The 24,987-nt window shown below is 38.0% G+C and overlaps 1 protein-coding gene across 1 annotated transcript in view; it reads right to left on the minus strand.

The window, feature by feature from the left end:
• unc79 (UNC-79 domain-containing protein) overlaps window positions 1-24,987 on the minus strand; it is a 1,082,710-nt gene that overhangs the window by 108,157 nt on the left and 949,566 nt on the right. Inside the window, exons 47-48 of the mRNA XM_090389680.1 lie at window positions 22,356-22,531; window positions 19,522-19,711 (exon numbers count right to left, since the gene is read on the minus strand). Of these exons, the coding sequence (XP_090245806.1) occupies window positions 19,522-19,711; window positions 22,356-22,531 (366 nt within the window). The remainder of the gene's footprint in view (window positions 1-19,521; window positions 19,712-22,355; window positions 22,532-24,987) is intronic.

The raw sequence follows: 24,987 nt of genomic DNA on the forward strand, positions 1-24,987 counted from the left end.
ACAGAAGTTAAACTAACAGGTCTGTAATTACTTGTGTCACGCTTTGATTCCCCTTTGTGAATTGGGGATACATTTGCACATATTCAGTCCACAGGGACCTCCCCTGAATCCAATGATGTTCTCATAATTATGGCTTAAGGTTAAGGGTTTGCTTACTTCCTTTGCTGCTTCTTTTAATATAACTGGATAGATCCCATTCACCCCTGGTGCCTTTCTTATGTTTAACTTCAACAATTTCTCCTCCACTTTGCTCTCAGTTATTACAAAATCATTTAGCTCCCTTTTACAGTTAAATAAACTTCTGTCCTCCATTTCACTACAGAATTACTCATGTGTGAATGCAGATGCAAAATACTCATTCAGTTTGTCAGCTATCATAGCAGGATCATCAACAGTCGAACAATTGATATCAAGTGGACCAATCTGATTCATTCCCTTCCTTCTAGAGTTTACATAAGTAAAGAAGCCTTTGATGTTTTCTTTGCACCATCTGCCAAAGATTTCTTGTAATCTGCTTTCGATTGCCTAACCTCCTTTGTGACTTGATTACAGACTAACTTATATCTACTATAGCCTTCTGTGTTGCCTGATAATTTATATGCATCTCATGCAGTTTTCTTCTCTGCCATGGGTCTCATTAGTTCGTCTGACATCTATCTGGGTCTAAATCTTGAACAGTATTGCTTATCAATGGCTGATGATTCCTTTTCCTGTTCAGTAATGACTGAAGATACCATTACCTGATTATCACTGATTAAGAATGGTACTTTTTGTTCATTATTGACTGACATGCCTTTACTTGTCCATTATTGGCTGAGGATGCCACAACGTATAGGTACCGAGCAGATGATGCTCTAACTTCATTCATTATTCAGCGGAGAATCTCTTGATAAGATTTCATATTCCTCCTTGGTTTAATTGATCCAACAGCTCAGCAGAAGATTCCTTTGTATTCTTTGATTTATTTTAAACAGGTGTACAGCAAGCAGGTCAACCACCTTTTTTTGCAGGAATGAAAAGCTCTTCCTCCTTTCATCATTTCTTAATTTGATTGATATTAATATCATGATTAGCTTCTATTGGATTCTCAGATCTCTTTTAGGCCTTCTTGCACCAGGAATAAATCACATGTCTCCCAAGTTCCAACACTGGAGAAAAACTACCAACCCTTATAGAGGACTCATCAGTCTCCAGTGGGGAAGGGGTCTGGACAATTACCTGGGAGTAACTGTGCAGTCAGATATGAAGTTTTCTGAGCTATGCAGACAGGCTGCCAGGACAGGTCATGGGGTTTTGTCAATGATATATAGGAATTTTGCTAGCAGGGAAAAGGAGGTGGGATCCTCTTACCAAGAGAGTCTTAAGTTCTGCAAATTGCAGCGGCTGGAGACTAGGCACATGCGAGGTGATCTGATTGAGGTGTATAAAGCCTTGAATGGGTTGAGATTGTCTAACCTCCTGAATTCTGATGGGATTCTTCCACTTGTTCAGATTACGAACCTAAGGGGGCATAAATTCAAATTGAGGAAAGACAGATGTAGAATAGATGAGCAGAAATTTGCCTTTAGTCAGCGGGATGGTTAATTGCGGGAACAAACTTCCATGTGTCGTTGTGGAAATTGATAGGTTAAATAAATTTAAGGAGGAACTGGAGAAACATTTAGAGGGAATTGTTTTGTCAATTTTTTTTTTTTTGGCTGATGCTGCATAAGCTCATACACTTGCTTTCTTGCATCACATACCACTACTACTACAACCTAAATCATAGGATTCAAGTCAACCTTTACTTCATCATTTGTCATACCATGGTCCAAGAACAAAAAATGGGGTTGACAGCACCTCTATTTACCACAAGGCCTTTAGTGGGACTCATCATCTGGCCACCACCACCACTAGGAAGTAGGTTCTCCTCATGGGATGGCATGATCAATGTCTGAGTCTTTTTGTGGGCCAAACCTTTAGTTACTCTTCAGATTTCCCCACGTATAATCAAATTTCTCCCATTTCTGAATGAAATTTCATCCTCTCGGTTTTGTCATCAATTGACAGTGTTGTGATTATGCTGATTTGCTACAGTGAGCACATTTTCTGGCTGGTGAATGAAAACTTGAAGATATTCTCTGTCATCTGGAACATCCAGAAACCACTTCCACATGTTAGGTTATAACATAACATAACATGGCGAGTTATGACATACATTTCAGAAAAGTTCTTGATACACAAAAGATTACAGTACCAATTGGAGCAGTGTGGCATTAGAACCAAGGTACTGTAATGAATAAAGGGATGACGGGAGAATACAAAGGTTGGTTATCAATGGGCACTGCTCTCCTTTGCCTAATGCTATTAATGGATTTCCCTAGGATTCAGTGCAAGGCTCATTGTTGTTTTCAATATTCCTGAATCTAATATTAATTTAGACTTATATTGAGGGTGTTGGACTGTCGCCATTTTGTTCTGTTAAAAAATGCTGAATTGACTGCACATTGGGCCGATGGAAAAGCCAATCCCGAGTGTAGCATTTGTCTGGGCATTTTCTCCTGACATGCTCTCCCTTAGGATCCTAACTCCCAACAAACAATTCCCTCACTGTTGAAGAAAACAATCAGCATACTCTTGACAATTCATCTGACATACCTTGCCTTTTTTGCACAAGGAAATGCTGGAATTTTCCATTGGGAAGATGCTTTGTTTAAGGTTTCCAGCCTGTGCTTGCAGTTCTCTGCACACAGAAAGCCACTTCTGTTTCTGTTCATAAATCATCAAATAGGTCACAAATTTTTCAATGAAAAATTTTTCAAAATTTTTCATTAAAATGTGTTGGCATGTAAAGTACGATAGGCCTAGACCATCATAAATATTGTTAATCATATGCCATCTGATCATCATGAAACTGATGATTTTTTTCAACATTTTCATCAGTCTGATTTGACAATGAACAACCCGAGCACTGAAAATCCTCAATCAAAGTCTGGCTGCCTTGAAAACAGAAATGCAATTGAAAAATTTGTGTTCTACCCAGAGCATCATCACTAAATGCTTGCTTAGGGATTTTGTAAGAACTGTTTTCTCAAGTTTCTCAATAATTCTCCAATTTCTGAATTTTTTTTTTACAAATTTGCTGTTCCTTAATGTCCATTGTCTTACTCAGATTCAAAAACCACAAGACACACTCAACAGAAACACACTTAAATACCAACTGCACACGAACACAATATCCTATTGGTGCTAAACTTGTCATACTAACTCACAATGAATTAGTTCAGGAGTATCACGCAATGCTATATTGCATGTGATTAGCTCTCCATGTGACCAGTCAGGAAACTTTTGGAAGGACCTTGTATTAATGATACTGATGAAGATATCAGACTTAATGTTTAAGTTTGCAGGTAATACAAAGGTTGACAGAGTGGTTAATGGCAGCAATCAGGGAATTGCAACTGCAAAGTCTAGAAAAATTATGCATATGGGTTGAGAAGTAGTGATTAAAGTTTAACAGTGACAAATGCAAGATTCTGCACATGGGCTGCAGTAATCCCAGAATAACTGGGTAATTATGCAGTCAAATGAAGTTCTATGAGCAGATGAGACAGGTGATTAGAACAGCTCATGGGGTTTTGTCAATGATACAGAGAAATTTTTCCAGTAGGGATAAGGGGGTGATTATTCCTTTGTATAAGGCAATGGTTAGGCCACATCTCAAGTACCGCATACAGGTCTGGGAGCCTTATTTTAGGAAGGATGTGGATCTGTGGGATCAGGTGGAGAAAAGAGCAATATGAGGTGAGTACCCTTACCAAGAAACACTTCATTTTTGTAAATTGCAATATCTGGAAACTAGGCACCTCTGAGGTGAGCTGACTGAACTGCTTAAGGATTCGAATGGATTTGAGTAAGCTAAATGCTGATGGTATCCTTATTTTTGTTAGGCAAACACACAAAAGGTGCATAAATTTAAATTCAAGAACGATAGTTGCAGAATAGATGTGTGAAAATTTCTATCTGGTGTTATAGAATTCGGTAGCTTAAAAAAACACAATAGAACAAAAAAACAAAAACACCAATAAAACAAACAAACAAACAAAAAAAAAAAATGTGTGTACCATGTATGCACGAAAGATATTTTATGTGAAAACATCCTTGGTTTGGAAGAGGTTAGCGAAATCCAAGCTAATAGCCTAATTACCCATTTGTTGTAGCCATTGGTTGAATAGTATGGTGTCACAATCATATTTACTGCAGTAGTAACTGCAAGAAGTATGTTTGCAACAATACAAGTATTTGTCATATAACTGCAACAATACAAATATTTGTCAACAATTTCTTTTTTCGTCTCGCATTTTCGTTACATTCCATTGTTAGGTGCACTATAGAAGTTTTCACATCAACAATTTCAGAAAAGGTGTTCAACGATGATGAAGTCAAGTGCAGAGAGTTTCGAGAGTATCAAGCAAGAATGAATGAAAGCAACAAGGCTTAAGAAACCTAAGAAAATAAAGTTGAAAGTAGCAAAGTGTGTGCGAGAACAAAAAAGACTATCAAGGTTGCTTAAAAGACAAACAGAAAATCAAGTGCTGGATTTAGCAGTGCCTTCAACCAGCAATGCAGCTTCTCCATCTAACAATGATATACCTGAAGTGATGTACAATGGAACATTTCTCCAACTGCAGAGCAGATGAGTTTAAATGATGAAGATCCATTTCCTTATGCTGACTACTATTTACATAAGAATCCGCATTGAGAGTTTGAAAGAAGATTTATGAAAAATGATTTCTGTTCTGTATGATACATTTGCGATCATTTATGGTTCAAAAATGATACAAAGAAACCAGCTGCTAAAGATACACCAACGATCATGTCTGTGAAGACATGATCGTTGTCCTATCATGTCTGTGAAGAATTGCAGACACTTTCAAATTCAACCCTAATTCACGGCTTTTTTTCATCAGTGACCTGTACTTGTTAAGTAATTCCGCCGGTCTCCTACTCTTAATATCATTAGTGCCAACGTGTACAACTATATCACCTTTTGTGCCCTTAAAAGATGATATCCGCTCTACAACGTCATCAACCTTTGCCCCTGGCAGACATACCCTGGTCCTCTTCCACCTATCCTTTTTACAAAGCATGTTTCCCGTTTCCCTGATAATAGAGTCACCAACAATTACTAGTTCCTTTGGGACCAGCGCATTCTGCCTTGGGGGTTGCCGCTGTGTTGCGCGATGACCAAGTGCAAGCTCTGGCATTGGTGTGGGCAGCTGAGAGCTTGATGGGGCCCTCACTTGTAATCCTTCGAGGGCATCCACCCTGTCCTTCAAGCTCTCATATAGGCCCATAACAACGCTGAGTTGTCGCCTGATTTCCTTACACTCCTTGCATCGCACACATACAAAGACATCCCCCATGGCAGTATCATGTCCCATACCTGACTGCTCCGCAAACATCAAGCAAATAGTGCATCTTAAAAGGCTGTGATTCAGAGGACAACTGCCCCCCCTCAGCATTCCCATTAGCTTGAGCCTTTTGCTTTGCTGCTCTGGTTTGGGTCATGATTTCAATTTACTTTCAATAAAATTTCAATTTCTGTACAAAATTAAATCCTAAACTTGTATCCAAACACAGTTATAACGCTATATTTATGTTTCAGTAACGAGTGTTATCTACGAAATCTACGAGTGTTATCTACGAAATATTTACGTTTCAGTAACGAGTGTTATCTACGAAATCCCTTTATATAACTTCCGTATCAAGTTATGTATTAATTATTTATTTTTACTAATTATTTATGTTACGTAACCTAAGTGGTTATATGTATAATTAAAAGTACAATTTAATTGCCAATGAAGTTCGACAAGATTAATAGATTTTACTGATTAATTTTCCCATAACAATGGCGGCTATTTACGAACGGTAAACACGTGGATTTGATACCCTTTCCGATACTAAGTAATACCTACAAAATCTCTATCTAAGTTACTTTGAACTTAAGTACCGTAAATAGGAATATAAAGCTACTCTAGAAAATAAGTTAATATGTCAATTTAAACTAATAAAGCAGAAAATAAATCAGAAAAAACTTCTCTGTTCCAAGAGCGGCAGAAAGGCACGTCCGCACCGGCAAATCTCGTCCTCAGACTCCGAGTTACAGAATAATGCGTGCGATATTAGTGAGGATGACGCGAGTGACATGGACTTCATGCAGAAGGTGATGCTAGTGAAGACGCTGTAACATGCAATATACTTCAAGGAGATTGTGGATGTAATTATGAGCATATTGCAGTCTAAACATTATAGCCCGGTTAGTCAATTTTACGTGGTCAGTTTTTTCAAGCGCATAGAATTTCAACATTGTGGAAGTCCACATGTGCACATTTTGCTGTGGCTAAATAATGCTACTAAAGACCCTTTTGGCGAGAACAAAGAAGACACCATTGCAATGATTGAGAGGTTAGTGTCTGTCTCCATTAGCGAGGCTTTGGGGAACATTAAGTTTCAAACTCACAAACATACATGTTACAAGAAAATAATGCTGGATAAACGACAGACATGTCGATTTGTATATTAGTGTCCATGTGTAAGACAGATGGATGCAAAGTAAAAAATCTGCCACTCACTAATATATGTGGCCAAGTTTAGAGGATAACGATTACACTGACACTGATGTCTTCTTTAGGACAAACGATGTAAACCCCTGTGACTATTACTTGGAAGTGCTGAGAGCTGGCATAAATCAGCCCAAGGTATTTCTCAAACGTCAACCGAGCAAGAAGTGGCGCAATCCATTCAACTTGTTTGTCTGTAACATTTTGAAATCAAACACGGACATCCAATTCATTAGGGAGGAATACCCTTGTGCTGCACATGTCATTGAGTATGTGTACAAGATGAACCAAAGGATTAGCAACAGATCATTACGATCATGAATCATACTCAGAGTTCAATATTGTCAAAATCACGAGAAAACTATCCATCAACAGCGTCGAGATCATGAGTCAAGAAGCCACCTGATACTTGCTACATCGCCTATGTCGAAGAGCTCTGCAGTGGTAGTTTACATTGCTCCTGTTTGGCCGATCGAGCGACAGAGTGAGGAAATCCAATGAAGAGATGAATGAGGAGAACTGCGTGGAGGATTCGTCACATATGGAAAGAGAATTAGTTTGAAAAATATGAGAAGAGCCCACACCACTTAAATCATGTTACTCTGTCATGCTTTGTCGCAAATTGCGCATGCAGCACTAATGGGATCTGCAAGAAACAACAGTATCCATGCATAATACGCTATCAAAACTATGACATGGCTCAGGATCTCAATGAGTACCAGTGTGAGATGGTAACGCTGCACATTCCATTTTGCAACGAGGAAACAGCGATACTGTCAAGAGATGGCACATGTCAAGATCTGAGACAACAATGAAGAGCTCATACTAGAACAGTGTAATTGTATGAATTGAATGTGGACATTTACAAAATGATGGAAATTTGTAAGGTGATGTGTCAAGGCAATGACGACCTCTTTTGAGACTTTTACGATCATCCAGACAGCAAGATGAATGAGGATCTAAAGCTTGGCATGCTCAGTGCAATTGCAAAGAAACATGAAAATGTAATCACCAACAAGGACTTTTGTAACTTAATGAGAATGGCAAATGACAAGCAAAAGATTCTACACATGTATGTAATTTGGAGTCTGTTGTCTTCCAATCACAAACCGATTCAGATATTCTTGACCGGCCCAGCTGATTGCGGCAAAATTTTTGTGATTCGCCTCTCGAGGACAAACAATGTTTTTTTTTTTTTTTTTTTGTTAGTTATTGGCGCATTGGCTTCTGTGGCTATAATGCACCTCCCAAGGTTTTTTTGTACAGTACTCTGATCCATGCCCGAGGCGGGATTCGAACCCGCGACCTTTGAGTTGCCAGGCAGCCACTTTACCCACCAGGCTAGCCCGGTCGGCGACAAATGATGTAAACGATGCTCTGAGCACAAAGGATGTGCTCAGAGCTAGCATAAATCGGCCAAAGGTATTTCTCAAATGTCAACCGAGTGAGAAGTGGCACAATCTGTTCAACCCATTTGCCTGTAACATTTTGAAATGAAACACTGACATCCAATTCATTAGGAAGGAAATACACAACCGCTTCAGCAATACAGATAGGTATTATAATGCCTACATTACATATGCTTCAACTGGTAAGGCTGCTGTTGCGATGACGAACCACTGTGCACACTGACCTTAAGAAATCTGCATCTGTTGGGGGAAGTTGCACAACAATACAGATCGCTGTTTAAGTATGTCAGGGTGCTAATAATCAATGAAGTCAGAATGATTGGTGCCAAGCTACTATTGCAAATGGACACAAGGCTAAAACAGATAACTGGAAACATTGAAACAAGCTTCGGCGGGCAGGATGTGTTCCTAATTGGTGACTTATGTCAGCTGTCTCTGTTTCGCGTGACAGCAGTCTATAAACATATAAAGAAGCATATCACCAGACCAACTCTCTGACATGACCTCAAATACTACAAGCACGATATGCAAGTTATGCGCCAGTTGAATGTTGCGTTCTTGTCTATGTTAACCAAAAAACGGTAACAGAGCTAAATTAGATCAGAATGAGCAAGAACTTATCAAGTCACATTTCTTTGCTCGCGAGAAAGCCGATCGACTCTGCCCAAATGGTATATGACTCAACTTGTGAAATAATCTGTCGAGTACAACCGTGCAATCCTCAGTTCTGCGGAGGAGCGAGTGGAATCAGTTACGCAAGACATCTTTGTGGGTTGCATGAGTGCAGAGCAAGAAGCACATGTTTGCCAGAAACTATAAAATGTTGGTTATCAACACTGGCAGACTACTCTACAAGCTCCCACTGGTCATTGGAAAGCCGTATATCGTCACTACCGTGGATGTTATTGATGGCCTCGCTAACAGCACCATGGGCAAATTATCCGACACCCATCCATTTGCTCCAAATGAAGTTGACAGCTTTAATAAAGCTGTCAACTTCTACAACGATAGATGGATACAATTGTGGCTTGACTTTACTACCACACCTAAGATCGGAAAGTTAGATCGCAAGAAGTTGGCAAGTATATGCAAGCAAACATCATCAATCCCTCAGCTGTGTCACCTGCAATATGAATCACGAGTATATTGTTGAACAATAACTGCACAATATGTGCCAAAAGAAATCACTTTTCTCTCATACCAGCTTGTGCAATGGTGATACACAAGTTGCAAGGAGGCATGAACAGCAGCTGGTTTACATCACTCTATCATGCGTAACTGACATCAATGGACTTTACAATGTCTAGCCAACTGACAACAAGAGATTCTACCACAGCCAACATCGATCTACAAAATGAGTTTGCCACACCCATGACTAATCAGCTATAAACAAGACAGGACAGCTTGCTCGAATTCATCCATGACAGGAAGGAACTCTCAGCTCTCTCATTCAATTGCCAAAGCCTATGGGCACACCACGCCGACCTCACTGACATTGTTACACAGCAATGTAGCAGCAAGCTTGCTGCTATCTAAGACTTAGTTAGACAATAATGGGAGTGTCAGCATCCTGAACTTCAATTGCATGGTTCAATTCAAGCACGAAACCAAAGGGATAGGTGAAGTTGCAAAATATCACAACAAGATGGATGATGTACACATTTTTACGCCATACTTAGATGTCATCAATCGACAAATGACTAGTTCAACAGTCAGTGTTCGGCCCATTGGTGATATATGTACAACAGAGTGATTGTTACCCAATGGCTAAGTAATACGATTGTCTATATTTCTCCTAACATTGACATACAGGATAAAATTGGCTTCACTCATTTTGTTTTGCTGCCATACTCAATTAAAGGTGCAGCGCTGTTAAAGAAAGATTCGCATAAAATAATAATGATCACGAGCAGCGATTTCAACGTTAACTTCAGACTGAAATAAACCAAACCATTAATTACTTTCTTGCAAGAAACATTCGATAAATACTAAACACTAATCCCTCAATTTCAACTACAGCCACTCCCCAATTAACAAAAAGGTTGCGTTCCATGGAACTCTACATAAGTCGGAATTTCCCCCATGCTTGTGCAGCACTTGCAACTGTGCTCGCTGAATTGATTGAATCAAAAAAGAAATGTTTAACGAACATGTAAATACAATTATTTATTGTATTTATTCAATTTTTTATCTCATGCACAGAAAACATTACAAAAGCATGCAATTTAAAAAATTAAAAAATAACAAAAAAAGAGAAAAGACAGGCACAATGTCAGTAAGTTTTACTTCTCGAGCACTGTAGTCAGAATCGATGTCTTCAGCTGATAAGTACGCTGCTGCGGAGGTTGAGGGCTGTAGAGATTTAGAATGGATTGGCCACTCAACTTTATGAAAGAACATATTAATGGATGACTGGACAGTGGCTTTTTTCTTTTCATCATAGATTTCTTTGTAGCAAGCAAACATATCATTCACCACTCTGTTAACTTTTAAGAATCGTTCGCTGAGGATCTATCTTCTCAAACTTCGCCATCGCTGATGCAATTTCGCGAAATGCCATTGCCATCTCTCTGGTGATGAAGCATCTCGGCTCTTCATTTGGTTTTCCTTGAGCTTCGTCAGCAATTTATTCTTTCACTATCACTGCCTACAAGTCAATAAGTTCTTCGTTAGATAATTCCTTCTCTTCTTCCTCTACTAACTCCTCCACATATTTGGCAACAACCGCCAACTGAAGAAGCTCTGCAACATTTACAATCTTATCTGTAACCTCTTCAAATGATTCGTCTTTTTCAAATCCTTCAAAGCCTTTTACGTGCCATGAGCATATTTTCTTCCATGCTCCATTTAAACTTTTTAGGAATTTCTGCCCAGGTCTTATTAATGTTTAATTAAAATGGCATGGTAAATATTGCAAGATATCCAAAAGTCTCTTAACATAAAATTTTTCTCACTGTTTACTACAGATAATGCCTGAGCAAATGTTGTGTATAAATAGTATGCTTTTAAATTCGAAATAACACCCTGATCCATAGGTTGGATGAGTGAAGTCGTGTTTGGCAGTAGAAATATGTCCTGCTTCTTACTTCTTAGTCATTTTCATCTTCATTTCTAAATCAATTTTGTTTTGTTTCCTGGCACTGCCAGCATTTGCAATTTCTGCTGGTCGCTTTCCCCTTCATCAATGTAATATGTAAATAGGAATGAAGAGAAGTTTCTGAAAATTTATTTATGTTTTTTATATGATTGAAGTTCAGTGAAGGGGAACTCATTTCACCATAATACTGTAACGTAAAACCCACACAATTCCAGTTATCAGGATTATCGCAAATGCAATAAGATCGAGTTTATAATAGATTGCGCTAACAGAAAAGCCCAATAAACCGGAGAGTGCAAATTGTTTTTATTGTTTTTTGATAGTGACCTCCAGAAATGTGCTTTAAAAAAATATCACAAAGGCATTCAAAATTGATTCTTATAACAGAACATATGATAACAATGAAAGTGTAGTGCAATTTCTGTTATAAATATGATTTTCCCAATGTTTCCCTCATTTTTCTCCCTTAAGGTGCATTTATACCTCAGAAATGCTGGCATTACAGTGTTGGATTGGTCTGGCAACAGTCCAGATCTGAACCCTATTGAAAACTGCTGGTACATAATGTCATCTAAAATTGCTCAGAAGAAGCCAACAAGTAAGATTCAGCTGTAGGAGAGAATTTTAAGGGTGTGGTACTACGAAATTGGGCAACCGTATATCCAGAAGTTGATTAACTCTATGCCAGATCATTGCAAGGCTGTAATTGCTGCTTGAGGAGGAACAATAAAAAATTGAGGAATCATTTTGCCATAAAATATATGTTTTTTTGTTATCATGATTGCCATTTGCATGATTTCTCATATTTCCATTAATTACACATTTTACCCTTTGGGAAGATATTAATTGCAATTAGGTATATCAGGTGGAGTCTTTTTATTAGATTTCATTCACAGAGATATATATATATATATATATATATCCATCTAATAAATGTATTTCGAACATTTCTGCAACCCACGATGCAGCGCAAAACACATTATTTGCAAAATTCACAAGTGATGCAGTTTTTTTGTCTGCTACTTTAAGTTCTAAATTTTTCCTTTAGAACAGAAATGTTTTGTCCGTTAAATCCGAAGTCAATTAAATCGAGGGCCTATTGTATATGATGTCAAAATTATTTTTTGCATTTAGTTCCTTTGTAACCACATCATAGTATCCAATCAAATTTGTCAGACAAGACTTTCCCTTAACAAACCAATGCTGTGTCTGAATTTTTGCCTCAGTCTTGTCTAGATGATCCTGCAATGCATTTTTAACCAGTGCCTCCATTAATTTCCCTGGAACAGAAGTTAAACTAACAGGTGTCACCCTTTGATCCTCCTTTATGAATTGGGGTCACATTTGCACATCTCAAGTCCATGGGTACTTCTCCCGAGTCCAAGGAAGCTCTTATAATTATGTATAAGGGTTGCTTACTTCCTTTGCTGCGTCCTTTAATATAACTGAATAGATCCCATCCACCCCAGGTGCCTGTTTTATGTTTATCTTCAACAATTTCTCCACTTTTCTCTGAGTTATTACAAAATCATTTAGCTCACTGCCAGAGTTTAATGCACCTCTGGCATTCCCCCCCACCCCCGAATAATTCCTCATGTGTAAATGTAGATGCAAAGTACTCATTCAGTTTGTTAGCTACCTGAGCAGGAACATCAACAGTCGAACCATTGATATCAAATGAACCAATCTGATTCATCCCTTTCCTTCTAGAGTTTACATAAGAAAAGAACTTTTTGCTGTTATTCTTTGCATCCGTTGTCAAAGATTTCTCGTAATCTACATTCACCTGCCTGACCTCCTTTGTGACTTGATTACAGATCAGTTTATATCTACTATACGCTTCTGTGTCACCTATTAATTTATATGTATCCCATCCATTTTTCTTCTCTGCCACATGTCTCATTATTTCATCTGAAATCTATTTAGGCCTAAATTTTGAACAATATTTCTTAATCAGTATGAAAAGCATAGTAGTTTCCATGATTAGTTCCTCGAATGCTTCCCACTTAGATTCTGCTGTTGGCAACGTCATCAGTTGGTCCCACTGTAGTCACCTTTAAGGAAGCAAAAACCCTTCCCTTTACCCCTGATGGTAATTATATCTTTAAGTAAATCCCACATCAGTACACTGTAATCACTACCACCTAGTGGTTCCTTTATCTTAGATTCTTAATGCATGAAGAACCACTACTGATAATGAGATCAAGAGAGTTACTCCCTCTAGTTGCCTACCGAATGCCCTGCTGTAGAAAGCAATCATCCAATAAATCCAAAAAAGCCTTGCTAGTGTGTGAGTGACCAACTAACAAGTTCCAGTCAATATCTGGAAAATTAAAATCCCCCATTACAAGACAATCGGATTTACTGGCCCACTCTATTTCTCTTGAAGAATCCTTGATTTCAAAAATTTGCCATTGGCTCCAGAGCCTGCATCAGAGTTAACTTGGCACCTGAATCCCCTACAGAGTGATCCCCAAAGCCACCTCAGAAAGGTTGCCAATGTTTGAGCTAAGATTACTGACACACAAAGTCAGGATTAGCATTAGCATTAGTAGAGGCATTTGATGCAAGAAAGCAAGCTTATGCAGCATCAGCCAAAAAAAAAAAAAAACCACTTCCACTTCACCCCTCTGTTCGTTCAAAATACCTGTCCAGCTGAGCCTTAAACTTATTTAGGCTATCAACTTCCACGACAAGGGATGGAAGTCTGTTCCACCAACCAACCACCCGCTGGCTAAAGGCAAATTTCCGCACGTCTATCCTACATCTGTCTTTCCTCAATTTGAATTTATGCCCTCTCAGGTGATTATTCTGAGCGAGAGGAAGAATCCCATCAGCATTGAGCATGCTCAAACCATTCAAGGCCTTATACACCTCTATCAGATCACCTCGCTGGTGCCTAGTCTCCAGACACTGTAATTTGCAAAACTTAAGCCTTTCTTCGTAAGAGCACCCCTTTGTTCCATTCACTAATCTTGTTGCCCTTCTCTGTACTCGTTCCAGCAGCTCTACATCCTTCTTGAAATGAGGCCTCCAGACCTGTATACAGTACTCTAGGGGTGGCCTGACCATTGCCTTATACAAGGGAATAATCACCTCCTTATCCCTGCTAGAAAAATTCCTATATATCATTGACAATACACCATGAGCTACTCTTGCAGCCCGTCTGCACTGCTCAGAGAACTTCATATCTGCCTGCACCACCACCCCCAGGTCCCTTTCATTCTCTACCACTGTCAGTGTAGTACCACAGAGTTGATACGTTGCTCTGGGGTTGCTGTTTCCCATGTGTAGTACCTTACATTTGTCAATATTAAACTTCATTTGCCACCTCTCAGCCCATCTGCTCAACCTTTCCAGATCCTGTTGCAGCAGCATAGTGTCAGTAGTGTCCTTGACAACCCTGCCTACCTTTGTATCATCTGCAAACTTCGACATTAAGCTTGATATACCATCATCAATATCATTTATGAATACAGAAAACAATAATGGACCCAACACTGAGCCCTGAGGGACTCCACTAATAACATTAGTCCACGACGAGCAGTGTCCATTGATTACCACTCTCTGTCTTCTCCCCCTCAGCCACCCCTTTATCCACAGCAGCAATTTGCCTCCAATGCCACACTGCTCCAATTTGTGCAGCAGTCTTCCATGTGCAACAGTATCAAAAGCCTTTCTAAGATCCAAGTATATAATATCAAAGTTATTCCCTGCATCCAGTTCCTTTGTGACTGCATCATAGTATCCAATCAAATTGGTCAGGCATGACTTCCCCTTAACAAAACCATGCTGTGTCCGAGCTATAACTGAAGTCTTGTCTAAATGATCCTGCAGTGCTTCTTTAACTAGTGCCTCCATTAATTTTCCTGGAACACAAGTTAAACTCACAGGTCTATAATTACTTGTGTCAGCCTTTGATCCTCCTTTGTGAATTGGGGTGACATTTGCACATCTCCAGTCTGTGGGTACCTCCCCTGAGTCCAAAGAAGCTCTCATAATTATGGCTAAGGGTTTGCTTACTTCCTTTGCTGCCTCCTTTAATATAACTGGATAGATCCCATCCACCCCGGGTGCCTTTCTTGTGTTTATCTTCAACAATTTCTCCTCCACTTTACTCTCAGTTATTACAAGATTCTCTAGCTTACTGCTAGAGTTGAATACACCTCTGGCTTTCCCCTCGCTAAATAACTCCTCATGTGTGAATGTCGATGCAAAATATTCATTTAGTTTGTTAGCTACCTGAGCAGGATCATCAACAGTTGACCCATCGATATCAAGTGGACCAATCTGATTCATCCCCTTCCTTCTAGAGTTTACATAAGTAAAGAACTCTTTGCTGTTTTTCTTTGCATCCCTTGCCAAAGATTTCTCGTAATCTGCCTTCGCCTGCCTAACCTCCTTTGTAACTTGGTTACAGATCAACTTGTATCTATCATAGGCTTCTGTGTCATGTGTTAATTTGTATGTATCCCATGCATGTTTTTTCTCTGCCATATGCCTCATCAGTTCATCTGACATCCATTTAGGCCGAAACCTTGAACAATATTTCTTAGTTGGTATGTAAAGCCTAGTAGCTTCCAAGATAAGTTCTTTGAATGCTTCCCATTTTGCATTTGCTGTTGGTAACATCATCAGTTGGTCCCACTGTATAGAATTAAATACTGTCTCAGTCCATCATAGTCGCCTTTACGAAAGCAATAACCCTTCCCTTTACCCCTAATGGTAGTTACCTCTTTGAGTAAATCCCACTTCAGCACACTGTGATCACTGCCACCTAGTGGTTCATTTATCTGCAGATTCTTAATGCATGAAGAATAACTACTGATAATCAAATCAAGAGTATTCCTCCCTCTAGTTGCCTCCCGAACATGCTGATGTAGAAAACAATCATCCAATAAATCCACAAAAGCCTTGCTAGTGTGTGAGTGACCAGCCCCCAAATTCCAGTCAATATCTGGGAAATTAAAATCCCCCATTATAAGACTCTCTGATTTACTGGCCCACTCTATTTCCCTGTACAGTTTCTTATTATAATCATCAGAGTCATTAGGCCTATAGCACACTCCTACTCTCAATTTTGATCTCCCAATGCTTATGTCACACCAAACTGACTCGACACGGTACTGTCCAGCGATGTCCACTGGCTTCACTTCCTTGGATTTTATGTATTTCTTAACTAATAGCATTACCCCTCCTCCCTTCCTATCCAGTTTATCCTTTCTGTAGACGTTGTACTCCCCAAATTCCAGTTCTGCATCCCTTATATCTGTGTGACACCACGTCTCTGATATCCCAACAATATCTGCCTTTGATGTTTTGAGCAATACCTCAAATTCATCAAATTTATTTACTAAACTCCTAGCATTGGTGTACATGCAAGTATACATGCACCTATTTCTACCCTAACGCAACCCATGTGTTTACTTGTACCGCAATGACTCCCGGCAGTCTCTGAAATATCCTGCCTCTTGTTTTTCAGGATTCTGCTCATTCCAATAGAAGCAGTGCAAGAATCTCTTTCACTTCTGCCAGTGGCTACTGTTAATCTATTCGTCTTTGTCTCCCCCCAAGCTAGCAGTTTTCCGACCCACCTAACACTGCCTCGATAGCATCAGCAAATATTCTTGCACCCTTTCTATTTAAGTGTATCCCATCCCTGTAGAAGCAATCTCTCCTGTTAACAAGTACAGTCGAGGCTGAAAAAAATTCTACCCCTTGAGCCTTGCACAATCTTTCCAGGGCCGAATTGATCGACAAGGCTCTCATCATATACTCCTTCCTATCGTGATCTGGCATTTATTACTTGTGCCTGACTTATACCATCACAAATGAAATGATAATCCATTCCTTGATTCTGCTCATTTAAATTCTGTGGGGGGGACGTCTCTCAATTTTGCTCATTTAAATTTTGTGGGGGGGGGGAAGTGGAACTTAAAAAGAATAAAAGAAGTAAAAAGAAAGTGAGAGACTGGAAATTGCGTGTCCATGAAGTGCACTTAACTGAGGGTGTGTACCTGTTGCCATTTAAAAGAAAGAGGGGGAGAATAACTTCAAAAGTAAAACAGAAAAAGTATTTCAAGGACACACTCACACCCTCTCTCTTCAATTATTGTATAAATATGTGCGTGTGTGTGTGTGTGCACAGGAGGAATAGGGAATTTTTAAAGGCATGAAGCAGTCACATGAACTGGAGAACCCCCAATATACATTCATGTGTTCAAATTAAGTTGCTAACAAACTATAGTGCGTTTAGGGCTAATGCCTCAGCCTGCGGGAAAGTCAAGACTATGTATAAGTTAAGTGCAAATGCATCATTAATACACAGCCAATTCTAAATTAGCAAAACACTTGCAAAGGCGGCAAATATTTTAAGTTATATCTCATATTGTGAATACCTTCATAACGAGTTGCCATGATATTGCACTACTTCGAATAAGTAACGCTTCACCTAAGGAGAAGACTAATGTTACTTATTCTCAGTGGATACCACCACCCAGACGGCACCATTTCAGGGCTATTTTGTATATGTGTGGGATAATAACTCGACTATCCACTTGTCCCTATTAGACTTAGAAAAGCAAAAAGGTAGAGGGAAAGTAATAGTAGGAGTGGAAGAGGAAAAGAAACGGTGTAGAAGAACGAAAGGGACAGTAACTCCTTCAACTCACACCACTCAAAAACTCAAACTCCTCGAATAGACAACGCTTCCCCAGTGGAGAGGCACCTCCGTAGCCAGGTGGGAAGGAGCAACAGTGCGTAGCATACGCTTCTTGATTAGACCGGGGTTCGAGCCCGTCACCACCAAACACAGAGGATGCGGAAAGGTCAGGGAATGACCACCGCATATCCCGGAACAATATGGCCTTAGTTGCTAATGCTCCTAAAAACCAAACAACCCAGTGGAGAAGGCTGTTGTTACCTATTCTTGGAAACTCTGGACATCATCAGGCTCCCCCTGGTGCCATTTCAGGGCTATTTTGTATACGTGTGGGATAATAACTCGACTATCCACTTGTCCCTATTAGACTTAGAAAAGCAAAAAAATAGAGGGAAAGTAATAGTAGGAGTGGAAGAGGAAAAGAAACGGTGTAGAAAAATGAAAGGGACAATAACTCCTTCAACTCACACCACTCATAAGCTCCTCGAATGGGCAACGCTTCCCCTTCTTCAGTGGGTGGGTAGGTACCCAAGTGATGCAATGATGGCAAAACAGTTATGAAGTATAACTCCACAATATGAGAGATGCCTGATGATGTATGATGTATTAAGACTATAGTGCATTTACAGCTAATGCCTCAGGCTGCAAGAAAGTCAAGACTATGTATAAGTTAAGTGAAAATGCATCATTAATACACAGCCAATTCTAAATTAGACAAATATTTGCAAAGGTAGTATCGTTTTAAGTTATATCTCATATTGTGAATACTTTCACAACGAGTTGCCATGATATTGCACTACTTCGAATAAGTAACGCTTCACCTAAGGAGAAGACTAATGTTACTTATTCTCAGTGGATACCACCACCCAGACGGCACCGTTTCAGGGCCAAATTAATGATGCATTTGCACTTAACTTATACATAGTCTTGACTTTCTCACAGCCTGACGCATTAGCCCTAAATGCACTATAGTCTTAATACATCATACACCATCAGGCATCTCTCATATTGTGGAGTTATACTCATAACTGTTTTGCCATCATTGCATCACTTGGGTACCTACCTACCCACACACCGAAGAAGGGCCAAATAGCCCTGAAATGGTGCTGTATGGGTGGTGGTATCCACTGAGAATAAGTAACATTAGTCTTCTCCTTAGGTGAAGCGTTACTTATTCAAAGTAGTGCAATATCATGGCAACTCATTATGAAAGTATTCACAATATGAGATATAACTTAAAATGATGCTACCTTTGCAAATATTTTGCTAATTTAGAATTGGCTGTGTATTAATGATGCATTTGCACTTAACTTACACATAGTTGCTAACAAACTTAATTTTATCTAAATTTATTGTTATAACTTAATTCTGAATAGTTCACTAGCTATTCAAGCTATTATGTGCTAGGTTTGAGAGAGACTTTATTAAGTTGTTTTTGTGGTCCTTAAGAATTAAGAAATCTGATTTGTGTAAAGGGAAGTATGTTATTGTAAGTAAGATTCCATAATGTAAGGATCAGTCCTGAAGTGATGTAGAAATTTGAAACAATGAATAACAAAATTCCAAACATATAGCTGTACAATATCCTCACTGCAGAGGATAGTATTACAATCAACTCCTTTAGTAATTTTATTTCTTGAAGAATATTTTATTATAACAGATGTTTAGTGCACTACAAGAGAAAATAATCTAATCAAAACAAGAATGCATTATTCAAAATTATTATAAAATAAATAAATATGAAAAATCTACCTTGGACTGTTCAGCAAAGCCTGCTAAAATAACTTGTATATGTTCAACAATATGACTATTGGCTTCTAATGGTATAGGGTGACATATAAAGCTGGCTATGTTATGTAGAAGAGTGCTATGCATCAGTGCCCCTAACAGGAGCCATGACAACAAACGAATATGAGCTACACAGTCAATGAACTCTTTGGGGCTGTAATCAAAAAACAATGATCCCAATTAATGAATGGAAAAAAGAGAAGTATCATGAAAATTATGCAATATGCTAGAAAAAAGTTCAGCTTAACTTTTAATTTTTTGAATTTTCAACATATATCTTAATAATATACTATTTAAAATTCTTTTCCTTAGCTGGATTACTGTTTTAAATCTTCTGATGCCAATGTTTTCTCAGATCGTGTCAGTGAAATTATCCTTGTAGTAATGAAATCCTTTATTCCACACTCCACCTTAAAATCTTGTCCTTCATCTAAGCCTTGGTTTTCCAATAAATGTTCTAAGGCTGTTCAGGATAAAAATGTTGCATAATGCAACTGGTTCACATCCAAATCTCCAGGTTCATTTTCTGCCTAACTAAAGTTTGAACAGGCTAGGAGTAGAAAACTTGCTTCTTGTCCAAATAGTAGACAAACATTCTGAATGCTAACATTCTGATCTCTTACTAAAGCTATTGGCTGCAAATTTTGCCCATCTCTACCCACAAATCTTTTAAAACCTGATGGTTCTATTGCCACTTGAACTAAAGATAAAGCTAACCTACTATCATCCTACTTTTCTTCTAACTCTTGCTTTGACAATCTTAGTAAACCACTTCCTATCATTCCTAATATACTCTGCTTAATGCCTCATATTGTCTTCCATCAAAAGAATGTCAGAAGGATTTTGAACAACTGATGCCAAGAAAGCTCCAGGTCCTGATGGTCTCTCCACTTGTTCTCAAAATCTGTGATCCTGGGCTTACTTCTGTTCTGTGTCACCTTTTTATACTTTCTTAATCCACTAGTGTTTTTCCTTCTGCTCAGAGTTTCACTCATATCCAGCCAGTTCCAAAAAAGGGTGACAAATCCCTCCCATCTAGTTTCACCCCATTGAACTTACTTCTACTATTTCTAAAGTAATGGAGAAATCCACTAATCATAAATCCTAAACTATCTTGATATCCTCCATCCTAGCTGATCAATAATTGCCAATACAGACTCTGTCAGTGTTGATCCACTGTTGATATACTGGCTTATGTTACCTATCTATGGAAAAATTCAATAGAAAAGTTTGGTGAAACAGTTGGGCGCCTCCGTAGCCAGGTGGGCAGGAGCGGCAGTGCATAGCACACGCTTCTTGATTAGACCGGGATTCGAGCCTGTGACCACCAAATACAGAGGATGTGGAAAGGTCAGGGAATGACCACCGCATATCCTCGGAGCAATATGGCCTTAGTTGCTAATGCTCCTAAAAACCAAATAACAACAACAACATCAAGCAGTTGCTCTTGATATTTCAAAGGGTTTTGAACATGTCTGGCATAAAGGTCTTCTAAATAATCTTCCATCTTATGGATTGCCAACTGTTTCTTGTAATTGGGTATCCAGTTTTCTCTCTGACTGCTCACTGTAGGTGATGATAGATGGCTCTATCTTCTAAATTCTTCACTAATTCTGGTGTTCCTCTAGGTTCAGTTCTTTCTGCTACTCTCACCCCTGTTGTACATTAATGACTTTCTTCTGTTGACTGGAGATCCTATCCATAGTTTTGCTGATGGTTATAGCATGTTGCATTCCACCTTCCAGTTTGATAAACCTTAACCAAACAGCTTCAACTGCACATATGAATAATGGCTTACAAGGCATGGGCTACAAAGTTTGATAACTAGATATCTAAGAGATCTGATTGGGATGTACAGGGAATTTAAGGGACTAAAATAAATAGGGGGGGGTCTTTTCTCATTCATAGGTGAGAGAAGAACTAGGGGGAGACAAATATAAAATCTTAGGGAATAATAAAAGATTGGATCTCATGAAGTTGATCTATTGGCAACAGATTGTCAAAGACTGAAATAAATTGCCAAACTCACTACCTTTCCCAAATTAGCAGTGGCGGTGAGTTTGGCTAAGTTCAAAGCAAAATTGTATGGTTACCTTGTGGGAATGGGAACAATATGAATAATTTTGAATTTATTTATTTTTTATTTTTGCTATTTTATTTATTTATTTACTTTTATTTTTTGGCTTATGCAAAAAAAGTCCACTGCATTGAATCATTTGTCTTTACTAATATGATACTATATTTTTTTCCCCTCAATGTCTCTAGTATAACTCTTCATAAAGAGGGCACTATTTTTGAAGAATACAATGATTTATTTCAAATTTTTCCTTCTTATAATTGATTCACCCACTCAATCCAGTCTAATTGCAAGGTACTTTTTTAACTGAGTCTTTTGGTTCTTGATGTGATATGAAACACTGAAGGATGAAATTTAGCCTTGATATATTGTCAGAAAATTTTATGTTTAGGTTAAATTTAGTTTTGGTTTTTTGACCATTCTATTTACAAATTTTTATGCTCTTCAAAGGCACATATCCAGCAGAAGTGACAAGAGAGCTTTAGCAAGCAAATGTGATTTTCTTAAATTCCTTTCAAAACTGAGGAATGTGGAACTATGTAAAATGACCAATACATATAATTCCTATATTAATGACCTGTTGACTCCCCAGCTTATATATAATGTTATGCCATACAGAGCAGCAAGGAAGATACATAATTTTCATCTTTGCCATTCATGAATACAACTAGATAACAGCAGCCAGTGGTTGCAAAAAAAGATAATTCCTAATTAAACTTACCCTTGCTGAACTGAAGAGGGAGGATGATATAACCATGGAAGATATCGACCAATTGCTCGATTATCTCGCCCATTCCCTTTGGAAATTTCAATGGCAAGATACTGAGCTATCCCAGCTTTCATATGGCCTTCTAGAGTCTCTTCATTAAGGTGGCTGGAAGCTCCATACAAAATGTTCTGAAAAAAAAAAATTAAATAAATAATAATAAAAAATAAATAAATAAAATAATGCCTCAACATGGGGGATATATGTTTTAAGATATTCCTAAGAAATTAAGTAAGATATTTAAAAATTTAACCATGTTGCTTATTTATTAGTTGCTATTTACGGATTTCACAATAGTTGAATATACACAGATAATAATTAAACATTATTTAGTGTTACTGGCCTTTCACTCTTTAATTATTTACATTATCTTGCCCGCTCATGTTCATTAATTCATCAGCCTCGGAGTGGGCGGGGCATACCAAGTGAAAACAATTATTTTCCATAAAATACATTAATTCTTATATTGAACGAGAAGCATTATGCTGGAATTAATAATTAAATATAAAAGCTAAAAAACAATATATTTCATGTATATTTGCAAAAAAATAAATACAATGAATAAATGAAAAATAAATAAAACTGCATTCATTTCAAGATTTGTACAAGAGATTCAAGAAGTTATTGAACTGGGCTATAAATATACTTGATACTTAAAAAAATGATTAATCATACTCTCGTAAATGTCTGCATCTTATTTGCCCAGATTCAGCTGAATACAGTGAAGCATCAAAGAACAGAAGAGATTTAAATCAGCCACTTTGTGGCTGATTTAAATCTCTTTTGAGTTGCAAAGGAAAACAATGATGCTATAAAACTGGAGCAATGGGTCATTATAAAATTTTTAAGAAAGGAGACTGGACCAAAAGTTATTCATGAATGTGTATGAAAGCTGTATACAGGATATTGCCCTTTCTGAATACCAGATAAAATTTTGGCCTAAGCAGTTTAAATGGAGTTGAGAATCTATAGAAACCCGACTATAGACAACCTGACTTGGGATGACCAACAGAAATGACATCTACATAAATATGCCAAAAAACTGAAGATCTGGTCATGCAGGACAGATGCATTAAAATGTCCACGATTTCTAGAGAATGATATTTTTATGGGGGGGGGTGAGTAGTGATCATCTATAAACACTTGGCTATGTCAAAGGTTAGTTCTCACTGGGTGCCAAGAATGTGCAGAAAATATGCACATCATGCATGATGCAGATCCACAAGGATTTTTATCAAGATTGTAACTGGTGATGAAATGTGGATTCATCACTGGGATCCAGAAGAAATGGAAAGACAATGGGTCACCCTACACAAAAAATTCAAGAATTCAGCATTCTGGCAGAATGATCATGGCCACCATTTTTAGAATGAAAGCTGTATACAGGTTAGGCTATATAAGAAAACAATCACTGAATATGCTGCATTGCTGCTCTCAAAAATTTAAGTGGGACCAATAAGGGACCAGATAACAGGGAAGAAAAAGAAAGACAAGGTATTTTTCTTCTTTATGACAATGCTTTTGTACATAAGTCTCATAAAGCAATTGCTGTTCTGAGAGATTAAAGATTACAGGAGTTAAACCACTCACTCACCCTAAAGTACAGACCTGGCCCTCCAGTGATTATTTCTTCTTCAGATTTCTGGGCATTGATAAAAGTTGATGCTCAAAAATCTGATAATGATTTCAAGGAAGCTGTAAATGACTTTTTCAGAGATCAGAACAAAAACTTCTTTACTTTAGCAGGTATTTCCTCTTTACCTTCATAATGGAGGATGTGTACTGAATCAAGGGGATATATATATATATATATATATATATATTGAGAAAATATAATAAAAAACTATGCTATTGTTTCTTTATTACCAATATGTTAAGTAAGCCTCCTATATGGGATAAGCAATAAAAACTTTTTCAAACACTTACTTAATTCCATCTGGAAATAATATGAGGACTCCTATGTTGGTAGCATGCTTTCTTTAGTAACGTGTGGATCTGCTACCAGTATTGGCAGTCTTTTGAAAATGAGTAGCGTACACAACATTATTGAGTCTGTAAATGTACCCGTAGAATCGGATACTTGTCATACTTTTTGCCATTTATCAGAACCTAAACTATCACATGATGCAAATGCAAACACCCTGTCCATATTGTAAAATACCATCTATAAAATATATAAAGAATACCATTTTACTGAAAGAAAATTAAATAAATAACAGATATAACTTAATGTGAAATTTGGAATTTGGAATCTTATGAAGAGCTATCAAAGTCTATATCTTCACTAAGTGTCTGACTAGCTGTGCTATCTCATCATCATCATAAGCGAAATATAATTCTAATGCCTCTTCAGCAGTTTACCTGATATCCTGAAATATATATTAAATATGTATATATTTAATAATGTAATCCTGATAGCGTAATACATATCATTGCTCCATAATCAGTGCATACTGTTATTATTACCTTTAAGTATATTAGTTTAGTATAGTTTTCTCAACCCCAGGGGCTCACATCTGGTGAGTATGGGCTTGGCACACCCAGGGTCCTGAGCTGGAGATCATCATTCTTCTCTTCTTTGGTGATC

The sequence above is a fragment of the Mastigoproctus giganteus genome, chromosome 2 (genome assembly GCF_048544385.1).
Source record: "Mastigoproctus giganteus isolate SK-2022 chromosome 2, ASM4854438v1, whole genome shotgun sequence".
NCBI classification, from domain to species: domain Eukaryota; kingdom Metazoa; phylum Arthropoda; class Arachnida; order Uropygi; family Thelyphonidae; genus Mastigoproctus; species Mastigoproctus giganteus.